Source organism: Mustela lutreola, chromosome 1 (assembly GCF_030435805.1).
Source record: "Mustela lutreola isolate mMusLut2 chromosome 1, mMusLut2.pri, whole genome shotgun sequence".
Classification (NCBI taxonomy): Eukaryota; Metazoa; Chordata; class Mammalia; order Carnivora; family Mustelidae; genus Mustela; species Mustela lutreola.
In genome coordinates this window covers 289,968,873-289,980,752 of record NC_081290.1, presented here as the reverse complement: position 1 = coordinate 289,980,752, position 11,880 = coordinate 289,968,873, and the positions used below count along the sequence as shown (strand labels likewise).

The following is an 11,880-nucleotide window of genomic DNA, read 5'->3' as shown; positions in this document are numbered from 1 at the left end:
CTCGCGCGCCGCGGCGCCGGAAGTGAGTGAGCATTTCCGGCGGCCGTCCCCGCGGGTACCGTCTCCGTCGTGCGAGCGGCCCCGGCCTTCCTGCCGTCATGAAGGACGTTCCTGGTTTCTTGCAGCAGAGCCAGAGCTCCGGCCCCGGCCAGGCTGCCGTGTGGCACCGTCTGGAGGAGCTCTACACGAAGAAGTGAGCGCGCCGCCGAGGGCCCGGGGCCCAGTGCCGGGAGAGCGGGGCAGAGAGGGCGCCGGGCCCGGGGGCGGGGGGGCTTGAGGGGCCGAGGGTGCTCGGCCCTGAGGGCGGAGAGGGGGCGCGGGCCCGGCCGGAGGTGCCCGAGGGCGGAGAGGGGGCGCGGGCCCGGCCCGAGGTGCCCGAGGGCGGAGAGGGCCGACGGCCCGCGGGGACTGCGGAGCAGAGCCGTAGGCGGAGCGCGGGGCGCCCAGGCCTCCCTGGCTTCCTGGCCGAGGGGCTGCGGCGGGCTCCCGACCGCGGTCGGACGAGCAGAGGCGCTTTCCGAGGTCGCGCCGCCGCGCGTCGTGAGCAGCCGGTTCCGGTCTCGGCCTCGCCGCCGCGCGGCTGGGTCTGCGCCGTCTGGGTCAGCGGAGAGGCCGGAGCCCCGAGCCGCTGTGTTTCCCTGTTGCTTCTGCGGCTGGTCGCGCCCTGGGTTTCAGCGGCGCCGGCCCTCGCGTGGTCCCTGCTTCCACTGCGCCCCATGCTGGGCTTTGTGCGCCCGAAGCCGCCGAGGCCGGGCCTCGGTAGACGCAGGGTGGGTTCGGCAGCGGGTCGTTGCGGCCCCCAGCCGCTCTTCACGCGCGCCGAGTGACGCGCGGGCGTTGCCGGCGGCCTGGCGCCCGGCAAGATGGACGCGTGTCGGGGGCCGCTCCGCAGCCTCCTGCTGTCGGCGCTTCATTCCGTGCTTGGAAGGCGGACTCGGGCTTCCAGACGGCCGCTTCCCGAGAGGGTGCGAGCGTCTGCCCGGTTCGTGCTTCGTGCACCCCGTGTAGTGGAGGCAACAAGCTCACTTGAAGCTGCTTCCCGAGATAGAGTAGAAGGGCCAGATTTCTGCGTACACGTGTGTGACCCCAAATCCGTGTTTTCAGGCCCACCTCGCAGGAGCTCTTGAGGTCGTCTGGAAAGGGTTCTCCGGGAGAAGAGCTAGGCCCGTTAGCACCCGCTCCGACTGGCTTCCTGTTCCCCAGGCCGCACCGCTGGGTGCTCGTGGGACTGTCAGGGCCGGGGCGTCTGCCCCCGGATACCAGCTGACCCGTCTGAGGGCCTTATCTTTTTCAGGTTGTGGCATCAGCTGACGCTCCAGGTGCTTGACTTTGTGCAGGACCCATGCTTTGCCCAAGGAGATGGCCTCATTAAGGTAAATGATGTGCCGCACCAGTGTAAAGGAGTTTTAAAAATAGTAGCTGAGCATTCCATTAATACACTGCAGCTCCTCACAGTCAGTGTCCCTGCTGCGCCCTTACGACAGCATGGGCAGGTGGCCCTGCTGTTTCCCTGTTCCTGTGATGTGGAGGCCCACACCGGAGAGGGAGTGACTTGCCTTAGGTCACAGCTAGTCGGTGGCACAAGTAGCTTCAAATACAGTGTGGCTTCCTCTGAAGTCGCTGCCTGAGACGCGGTCTTCTAGCCCAGGATGCCCCGGATCTTACTGCTCGTAGACCCTCTTTTTCAGTACTGCACTTTTGGAAACTGCTCTTCAGGTCGGTGGGGGGGGAGGGTGTGGGAAATAGTGGAGGAGTCTTACAGGTGACCGTCATCACCCTCCTCCGCTCACTGATTTCTGCTTGCCCGCCCAAATGCTTTGTCTTAGGGGGTGTGGAAGGTAGATCCTCTGTTGTGCTTCCCTCAGCGGTGGGGAGGCTTGGAGGGGGGAGTCCTCTTTAGTGAGCACTTTTAGCATTTTGTCAACAGGGAAGAAAAACAAAATTCTCTGCCCAAGCCTTCCCCGTAGTCCCTGACAGACACCCGCCCCCAGGTCTTTCTTAACATCTTACTCTTTGATGCCTTTCTCTCAGATTCTGAGTAAATCAGATTTACACCTGCATTGGAGCCCAGCACTAGTTCTTGTTGGCTTGAGGTACTCGCCCTGGATACACCACTTTATACGTGCCCGCAGCGAAGCTTACACCTGGGGTCCTAAGAGTTTCTTGTGTTTTATACCCGCCAGTTTGACATTTTACTACTTCAAAGGAACTTGTATTCATCGGTAAACCTAAAGATTTTGCCGGGCATTCTGTCTTCTGGATTATGTGGGAAAATGATGAATTAGAGCTTTCATAATATTTGTTCCCTAAGGTTCTATGTCATAACAATGAATAATTCGTGATTCTTCATCTCTATCCTTTGTTTTTTTGTCTTTAAATCACTTTCTACCTAGAAAATATTCCCTCAACCCCATGTAACATAAAATTTACGCAGGTCAGCAGACTGGTGTTTACTGTTTCAGTGGGCAAGCAAACCTTGAAAAATTGGTGAGACTCGGCCCACAGAACTTCCAGTACATAGTGTTCATGAATCTGGAGTGACCAGTAGTAATTTTGAGTTTCTTTTACTTTTGGAGGGGTTTTTGCATAAATTATAACGGGTATCAGAAAAGTTGAGAGGGGTGCCTGGGTGGCTCAGTGGATTAAGCCTCTTGCCTTCAGCTCAGGTCATGATCTCAGGGTCCTGGGATCGAGCCCCACATTAGGCTGTCTGCTCAGCGGGGAGCCTGCTTCCTCCTCTCTTTGCCTGCTTGTGATCTCTATCAAATAAATAAATAAAATCTTTAAAAATAATAAGAAAAGTTGAGAATGCTTTCTTACTGAAAAATATATATTTGAAATAGTCCTTTGTAATGAAAAAGCCATTTGATTTAGATGGCTCTCTGCTGGGTACCAGATTATGTATTTGACAGAGAGAGCACAAGCAGGGGGAGTGGCAGGCAGAGGTTGAGGGAGAAACAGGCTCTGCATTCTGCAGGGAGCCTGATGCAGGGTTCAGTCCAGGACCTTGGGATCGTGACCTGAGTCAAAGACAAACGCTTAACCGACTGAGCCACCCCGGTGTCCCTTGCTGGTTGCCAGATTTAAATAACTAACTGATGCTTTAGGGGCATTTCTAACCGCCCCCCCAAGTTTTTTTGAGAAGTAATTGACGTGTCATGCTGTATTAGTTTAACATGTACAGTGTGATGATTTGGGGGAGGGGTGCAAAATGGTCACAGTAAGTCTAGCTAACATCCGTCTCCCAGTTAGACTTTCTTCCTTCCTGTGATGACAGCTTTTATGATCTGCTCTCTTGGTAACTTCCAAATGCACAGCACAGTGTGGTTCACTAGAGTCACTGCTGTAGCGTGTCTTTAGGACTTAATTATCTCATGACAGGACATCTGTGTCTTTTCACCACCTGCGGCCATTTCTTGCACCCCCCCATCCCCTGCCTCTGGCAACCACCAGTCTGTTCTCTGTATCTGTGAGTTCAGTTTTTTTAGATTTCACGTGGAAGTAAGTCACACAGTATTTGTCCTTCTTTGTCTGACTGACTTCACTAGGCAGAACGCCTTTCGATGTCATCCGTGTTGTCTTTTTATGGCTAAATAACATCCCACGCTCCGTGTGCACAGACCCCACATTTTCTTCGTCACCCGTGGCTGAGGAATCGCAGACTCTCCTCATCCAAGCTGACCCTATCTGGATGCTCCTCTTCCCATTTTGCCCAGTTACCCAGCAGTCACCTCCGAGGTCATTGTCCGTTCCCCTCCCTGTGACCAGCGAACCTCTCGGACCCTTCCTCTGCCCTCACTGCTCTTACTCACTCACTCCTGTCTTGACGAGTAGCCTCGGCTGGTCTCTGTCCCTCCGTCTGTTCCCCCCTTACCCTACCCGCCCTGCCTGCAGTCATGCTTGTAAAGTGGACGTGTGGTCATGTGTTTCCACGGACTCGGGCTTACCTTCAGGACAAGGAAAAGCCCCAGTACCTCCCACTGTTTGTGCCCTTGAGAAGTGCTCTTGAAACACAGCACAGGGTTTCTTCAGTGCTTTGCGCGTGTTTGTTCCTGTCCGGAATGTTCTCCCAACTCCATGCCTCCTCTCCAGATTTGTCCAGCTCTCCAATGTTCTTCCTTCTTAAAACTCAGTTATCACCATTTCTGGAATAATCTTTGGAAACTCTCCTTTTGGTAGATCCACCTACGAGGGGTTTTTTCCTTCGATTGTAAACTCATGGTCCTGTCATTTATTTGTTTATAAGTCTGCTCTGTTAGGTCAGGAATCCTTGAATGCCAGACTTTCATCTTCCGTATCCTGTGTCTGTAGTATCTAGCAAAGAGTCTGAGTAAGTACTCGAGTATTTGCTGAATGGCTAATAAATTTGGTCATATCGGCTGCAGCCCTCTAAAATCGGAAGGTTACTGAGTCTTTCAAACTGATAATCTGTTTTAGGAGATTCTTAAAGGTCAGGGGTCTAATTACCAGGGAAAAGAGTCATAGCTTCTTCAGTAATGCGTTGGTGGTTAATAAACCCATGTGTGGGTCTCCAGTCATTCCACCACCGTTTCTGCAGCACCTGCCATGTGGCGGGCCTGCTGGTCATGTTTGATTTTGCAGAATGAAAGACATCCTGTACTTACGCTACATGTTCTGGTTCCGCAGCTCTATGAAAACTTCATCAGTGAGTTTGAACACAGGTAAAACACCTTTGTCAGTTTTTGACTTTAAACATGAAACACTGAAGCTTAACAACAATCATAGACTGGTGTTTTTTATTTCAGGGTGAATCCTTTGTCCCTGGTAGAAATCATTCTTCACGTAGTCAGACAGATGACTGGTGAGTCTCACTTTGTGTCATAAAGGAGCAGATCCAAATGGCAATCAAAATGATTTTGAAATACAAGATAATTGAACGTTTACATTTTGATAGAAAATACCGGGTTCTAAAATACGTTTTATGTTCTATTGTATGATGTAAGCCTCAAGATTATCCCGCCTGTGTTGTGGTTGGTAGGAACTAATCTCTAAGAATACTCTATTGGTGGTTCTTCTGACATTGTTCTTCTGCCTTTTCTAGATCCCAATGTGGCTCTTACTTTTCTGGAAAAGACTCGAGAAAAGGTAAATAGGAAGTCTGAGTCAAATCTTGAGAACATGTGTGACTTACAGTTTTGTGTCCACACTTGCCACACGTACCTTACAGAGACCAGCGTGTCTCTGGTCACACAAGTGGAGCCAGTGTGCAGATGTTCTGTTCGCCTCCTGCCCACACTTCTCAGGTCCTCTTGTGTCTGACGTCTGTAGGTGAAGAGCAGCGATGAGGCAGTGATCCTGTGTAAAACTGCGATTGGGGCTCTAAAATTAAACATCGGGGACCTACAGGTCACGAAGGTAAGGTTGCCATAATAGAGGTTTGTCTTTGGTTTACAAAGTGGTTTAGAGTTTTAGGGGGAAAATCCTATTTGTCCATTCTACCTTTTCAAGTGGTTTTAAAGCATAGAAAAGTTGCAAACACAGCACCAAGAGCTCTCACACACATCCTCTCTCTGAGACTCCCAGTGCTGACAGTTCTTTGCCCCGTCATTCTGTGCGTGCAGGCGTGCATGCTGGTTTTGGTTTTGTTTCCCCAAACCACTGAGAATCAGTTGCTGCTATGAGACTTGTTCCCCTTTAACATAAGAGGACTGCCCTGGGCACGTCTGTCAGCAGGAGGGTCCAGGCAGCCTCAGACTGTCCGTGTGGGCCCTCGTGGACCAGGGTCAGCCCACTCACCACGACAGGTCACAGGCTGCTCCCGACCCTGTCTGCCTCCTAATCCCTGTCTGTTTCTTATTTCCATTTTAGTGTAATTTGGGGGACCAAATGGGTGGCTGTAAGGCCAACTTATATGTGGTCAGTCCATCTTGTTGAACCAGACTACCTGCATTTGTTTGGAGTTTGAGTTTGGGTTTGGGTTTTTGGTATCCACAGTATTTGAGAAAATACTGGGTAGGTGTTGGTATTCTCATCGTATTTCTTAACTGCTTCCCAGTCCTGTCCTGCGTGCATACTTACTACGTTTTGTTCTGAAATATTTAAGACCTATTAAAAGCCATAAAATATTACGGAAAGAATTTTGTCGAGGCAGCACTGCCCGGTTGGAGCCGTGGGGCCCTCTGAGCACGTTCCTGTCCCAGCAGCGCTCTGGTGCGCAGGTCTGGTGGTCCTCATGCTTGTGGGGCTCCTGACGCTCTGTGGATCGGGTGTGAGTCAGGTGACATGTGGCATTGTCTTAAGTTACTGGCTCGGTGTGAGGTTGGAGAGTCTGTGTGTTGGTGCGGGGCCGTTCACTCTTGCCGCTGTTGGGTGTTTTACTGTGGTGACTGTTTCGCAGCCTGGGCATCTGTCTCCTGTGGAAGGGATTCAGGGTTTCCTCCTGTCACGAACAGCACTGTTAGTTACCAGCATTTCGGTGCCCGGTGCCTTGTGTATACACGGGCAGAATCACACCAACACATGTGCCTACAGGTGAGGGCACAGGTGTAATGAAGTGTGTGCCGTGCGCCTTTACCAAGTGTGGTCAAGCCTTTCCGCAAGATGGCGCACACTCCCTGGCATCGCACTGCCCGGCGGCACCGCACTGGCACTTCCAAAGGGCCACACGTGGTGTTTTCAGACTGTTAAATTCCTGCCAGTCTGGTGGAGGTGAAGGGCCGTCTCACTGGGGCTCTCGTGACCACTCCATTCGGGTCTCCACTTCTGTTAATTGCCTGTTAATGTCTTGTCTTTGGCCCATTTTTCCTTGTGTCGCTTTCCTCCTGTTGGTTTGTTAAGATTTCTCCTAGAGTGTGGGCCGTACCCCTGCTGTGTCACGTGTGCCGTAGATGCCTTTGCCCAGTCTGTCGCTCGTTTTCGTTCTTTCGTGTGTGTCTTGGATGAACTGAATTTTCCATTTTAACATAGTCCCATCAGTCTTTGTGTCATATGTTGCCTTAAAAGTGCTTTCGGTTAAAAAGGAGGGCGATCTTGCTTCTGCGCATAGGAAACAATTGAGGATGTGGAAGAGATGCTCAACAGCCTCCCTGGTGTGACGTCCGTTCACAGCCGTTTCTACGACCTCTCCAGTAAATACTACCAAACAGTCGGAAACCACGCAGCCTACTACAAAGATGCCCTGCGGTTTCTGGGCTGTGTCGACATCAAGGATCTGCCAGGTAACGTGGAGCCGTGGAAGTCGCTGTCGAAGGAGCATGCTCTGGAGGCGTGCCAGCAGCTGTCAGAAGTTGCTCTGGCGTGTGCGTCCCTCGCTGAGGAAGGCCCAGGTGGGAGAGGGTGGAGAGAGCCGCACCAGTGTCGGTTCCTCCCCGGGTCTGCCGTGGGCGTTTAGCGCAGGTGAAAACGAGGCTGTGCCCTGTCGCCCTTCACTGGTCCTCCTCGAGTCTCCCTTGGCCTCTGCAGCCTGAAGGGCGCGGTGAGACCCTGCACCTGAGGCTCTGGTGGCGAAAACTGAACCAGACCCAGGCACGTACCTTAGAAAAGTCCTTCAAGGGTCTGAGAAATGGAAAGAAAGTGAATGATAAGTTTGGGGGAAAATACAAGGACTGTGGGAGCCCATTTGAGATGTTCCTCACGGTTCACTGTGGAAGCTGCTGTGGACACCAGCAGCTCCTTAAACACAGTACTGCAGTGTTAGTTCCTGCATCTCAAGAAAAGCATCCTGGAAAAAGCAAGGAGTGCAGTCAGGAGAGTGGGGAATTGTATGGGAACAGGAAGTACGTTCACGCTGTTCCGAAGAGGCTAATGAGGTGACGGAACGAGACATGTGAGGTGATGCTTCCAGGAAGTAGGTTAGTTGCAAATACACGTAGAGTCACATACTTAGGTAGAAATAAGTAAACGAATGAATGTCTTCCCCACAAAACCTGTATACGTGGTCCTAGGTATAACTTGAGTTAGGCGAGTGCTATAAAAGAGATGACTAATGGGGCACCTGGGTGGCTCAGAACTTTGAAAACGTCCGACTCTTGGTTTGGGCTCAGGTCATGATCTCGGGGCCCTGGGATGAGCTTGAGATTGGCTTTCCCTCTGCCCCTCCCCACTTTCCCTCTCTAAAAAATAAAATCAATAAAAGAGATAAAAGTTTTTACAAAAACACGTTAAGGCTTTGTGATAGAACCATTACAGGGAATGGTTTCTTTACTTTTTTATGAGATTTTTAAAGCCAAACAGGACTGATCTCCTAACGGGGGTGTCACTGGAGGTGTGCTGTTGCCGTAGTGTCTGAGCAGCAGGAGAGAGCTTTCACGCTGGGACTAGCAGGACTTCTTGGCGAGGGAGTTTTTAACTTTGGAGAACTTGTAAGTGGACCCTGGGCACAGATTTCTTAGCAAGGGGGCGACTGGCGGTTCTCGGCCGGCTAACCCTGTCCTCCTCACAGCTCATGCACCCCGTGCTGGAGTCCCTGAGGACCACCGACCGGCAGTGGCTGATCGACACCCTTTATGCCTTTAACAGCGGCAATGTAGAGAGGTTCCAGACGCTGAAGACCGCCTGGGGCCAGCAGGTCAGTCGTGGGAAGGACAGCTGAGCACTCCTGCAGCGTCGCTGGCTGTCCTTCAGCCCGCACCTGCCCGGGGATTCGCCCTCCCTCTACAGCCCAGGCACTGGGGAGACAGGAGACGAAGACAGGCCAGTCTTGCTGTCGAGCGGGGGGTTAAGTGGCCAGTCGCGGTAGTCACTCGTTGCTGTGGTGGTGCGCGGCCCTGCCAACAGAATGTGATAGGGGAGTGCCATCTGGCGGACAGGTGTCACAGAAGAAGTAATGCTCTGTGTCTGGTCTTCGGGGCAAGCCGAATGTAGCCAAGTGAAGAGGATGTGGCAGCTTTTAGCATTTGTTGAACAGACAAGGGTCTGTGAGTGAGTGAGGAGAGCCGGGGAGAGCCCAGGGTTTGGGAAGGCGAGGCCATTGTGCGGAACGGGAGTGGGCCATGCAGGGGGTGGTGGGGTCGGGCCGTGTAGAGGGAAAGGGGTCAGCAGGGGCGAGGGCACCGGGCCAGGAGAGGAGCCGCTGGGAGGTGCGGACTAGGGAGAAGAGGTGTTAACGAGGACCTGAGCTTTTGTACTGAGTTTATTTTTTAAATTATTAGAAGGAAATATTACGAAGCTGTTCGTAGTGATGGGGATTATTGTTTTTGTACTTTTCTGAAACTTCGGTTTTCTCAAAGTTGAAAATAAACTTGTAGAATTCACACATAGTGGAGCTGAGTAGAGGCAGGAAGCAAGCTCCGCTCTCTGCGGTCTTCTAGTCTGCGTTGGTCCCTGGGAGAACGTGTGCCCCTTGGGAAGAAGGACGGCCGGCCGGAGCTTCAGAGGTGCACTGCCAGCAGCCTCTGAGTGGCAGGAGCCGTGTCCGGGGGCAGTGGGCCCTCGGAAGAGTGACCCGGCTGTCCCTGTGGCAGAAGCGTCGGCGTAGGGGTTCCTCCGTGCTTGAGGCAGGGAACCCGTTGTCTCTGGTCTCTGCTCGGCAGTAACCCGTGAGCTACCTGGGGCAGCGGTGCGGGTCGTGTGGACGGGCCTGTGCCGGACCTCGCGGCAGTGCCGTTTTCCGAAGTTCTGCCGTCTTTGTGCTCGGAGCGCCTCCCTGCAGCTTAGGGGCTGTGTTCCTGGGAGGCCCCATTTCCACGGAGCAGACCGCACAGGCGGTGCCCTGGGACCTGCTCAGGGCGGGTCCGTCCTTGCCTTGTTGTGCCAAAAGTTTCCTTGTGGCGCCTGTGCCTGGGTCCTGCCCCCGGCGTCTGAGGCATTAGTACCCACCGCCTCGCGCGTGCCTTAGGCGGGAGCACGGGCTTTCGGGGATGCAGCCGTTGACGGCGCCCTGAGAAAAGTGAGCCTCCGCGACCCCGCGGTATACCGTGTTTGGACGTGCGGGGTTTCTCTTCCTTCCGTCTGTAGGAAGAATCGAGGTGCAGGTTATGTAACTGGTGTCTTTCTCCTTCTCAGCCTGATTTAGCAGCCAACGAGGCTCAGCTTCTGAGGAAGATCCAGTTGCTGTGCCTCATGGAGGTGAGCGTGCGGGAACCACCGAGACTCCAGACCCTGCAGCCGAGCCCACCGGGCCCCGCAGGCTCCAGGCCTCTCGCAGCGGCACTCCGGCCGCACCCCCCTCCACCACCTTCCTTTTGTCTTCTGCGACCATTTGCGTCTCCTCTCAGATGACCCTCCTCAGAGAGGTGTTCCCTGACCGTCTGGGCTGAAGTAGCCTCCCTCCCCCCGTTGTACGTCACAGCGCACACACCTCTCCGCATGCTCCTCTGCTTTCCTGTCAGAATCTGAGCTCCTTGAGGGAACGGCCCGTACATTTCTGGGCCACCACACGGTCTCCAGCTCACGTACAGCCCTGACTCGCGGCCCCAAGCGCTTGCTCTGCGCGCGAATACCAACCATTGCGGACAGCTGCGTGAAGCCGGTTCCCAATAAACGTACAGGGCTGGTGTTAAGGAAGAGTTCAGTTTGTGGGATAGGAATAGGCATACTTTCGGAGCAAGTATTGACAAAAACATCCTTATCGGTCAGTTCTCGGACAGTTTTCATTTGGAAACATAGTTAACAAATTTTTTTTTCAGATGACTTTCACACGACCTGCCAATCACAGACAACTCACTTTTGAAGAAATTGCCAAAAGTGCTAAAATCACTGTGAACGAGGTACAGTTGTTGGACCCAGGGGGGGTCGGAGCTCCGACGAGCACTGCTTGGGGTGACTCACGTCGGCCGCTCTCTGCACAGGTGGAGTTGCTGGTGATGAAGGCGCTCTCGGTGGGCCTGGTGAAAGGCAGCATTGACGAGGTGGATAAGCGGGTTCACATGACCTGGGTGCAGCCCCGCGTGTTGGATCTGCAGCAGGTAACACATCGTTCACCCCCAGGGCGGGGGGTTGGGACGGTATCTGCTGTCTTAGTTTCGCTTGGATGGAAGCCCGGTAGGAAGAAGGCAGTACTGACGGGGTTTCGGGAGTGTATTACTGCTGTGGGGAGGGAGGGTTTTTCAGGGAGCCTAATTTAATACAAGTCTTGGGGTTGAACCCTGCATTTAAAAGCTTATCGTAATTACAGTGCTGTTGTGCTGACGATGCCTTTTAATCTTAAAATTGGTACTCTGATCAGATACGTTCCTAGTTCTGTGGTCTGAGCTCAGATCCGTCTTGTCCATGTTGGCCGGAAATTTAACCCTGTGGATCTCCTCTATTCTTGCCTGTTTTCTTTCATGCAAGTTTTTTTAAATGTCCTTGTGGTAAGAATTGACGGGGGTCACGCCCTCTCACACAGCCCACTCCCCCAGCTCTGATTAGTCCTGCCCTAAAGACTTAGCTGGAGATGGATGCCTGGGGTTGCTACGTATCCTAACACCCGTGTGGTCCTGGTCTGCCTCAGATCAAGGGGATGAAGGACCGCCTGGAGTTCTGGTGCACGGACGTGAGGAGCATGGAGATGCTGGTGGAGCACCAGGCCCACGACATCCTCACTTAGTCCCCCGCCTCCCCGTCTGTGGCCACCAGGAACATCTGCACTCGGTGGGGGTGGGGACTGTTCTCCTTGCTGTGAATGCAAGACTGTGGCTGACAGGGTGCCTGGCCACAGAGAGAAGCCTCCTTTGTAGGTGTCTCCCGTAGCCCACGGTGGGGAGGGGTCACGGGTCTCCGGTGATAAGGCAGACAAGAGTGTACATGTGCCCCGAGGAATGAGAAGGAGTAGCCCGAAAGCGCGTGGGGACACCACTTGGAGGCTCATCTCCATTACCTCCATCGGTGGGAACACCTCTTGTGTCATGTGAGAATGTAATAAACGCCTTTGTTTTGTCCTCTTCGTGGTTCTGTTTCCTCAGCCTTAGCTCCCAGGTCAAGCCTGGGCCTCGGAGATCA

General features: G+C 53.4%; 1 protein-coding gene across 4 annotated transcripts; it reads left to right on the top strand.

The window, feature by feature from the left end:
* Positions 1 to 9: 9 nt before the first annotated feature.
* Positions 10 to 11,819, top strand: PSMD13 (proteasome 26S subunit, non-ATPase 13). 4 transcript variants are annotated; one of them, XM_059153080.1, is made up of 13 exons: positions 10 to 193; positions 1,295 to 1,373; positions 4,603 to 4,682; positions 4,767 to 4,822; positions 5,063 to 5,106; positions 5,290 to 5,376; positions 7,007 to 7,286; positions 8,242 to 8,321; positions 8,402 to 8,527; positions 9,964 to 10,026; positions 10,587 to 10,667; positions 10,749 to 10,865; positions 11,393 to 11,819. In XM_059153080.1, the coding sequence occupies exons 1-13, from the start codon at positions 99 to 101 to the stop codon at positions 11,486 to 11,488; spliced, it is 1,284 nt and encodes a 427-aa protein (XP_059009063.1). In that variant the 5' UTR covers positions 10 to 98; the 3' UTR covers positions 11,489 to 11,819. The 4 variants fall into 4 exon arrangements, with proteins under 4 accessions (XP_059009063.1, XP_059009074.1, XP_059009084.1 ...); XM_059153091.1 differs by having other exon boundaries at positions 11 to 193; positions 4,648 to 4,682; XM_059153101.1 differs by having other exon boundaries at positions 12 to 193; positions 7,007 to 7,178.
* Positions 11,820 to 11,880: the final 61 nt, after the last annotated feature.

Coding starts and splice junctions, on each gene's coding strand:
- PSMD13 (XM_059153080.1), top strand. CDS start 99: ATGAAGGACGTTCCTGGTTTCTTGCAGCAGAGCCAGAGCTCCGGCCCC. Junction 194..1,294: donor GAGGAGCTCTACACGAAGAA/GTGAGCGCGCCG, acceptor TATCTTTTTCAG/GTTGTGGCATCAGCTGACGC. Junction 10,027..10,586: donor AGTTGCTGTGCCTCATGGAG/GTGAGCGTGCGG, acceptor TTTTTTTTTCAG/ATGACTTTCACACGACCTGC.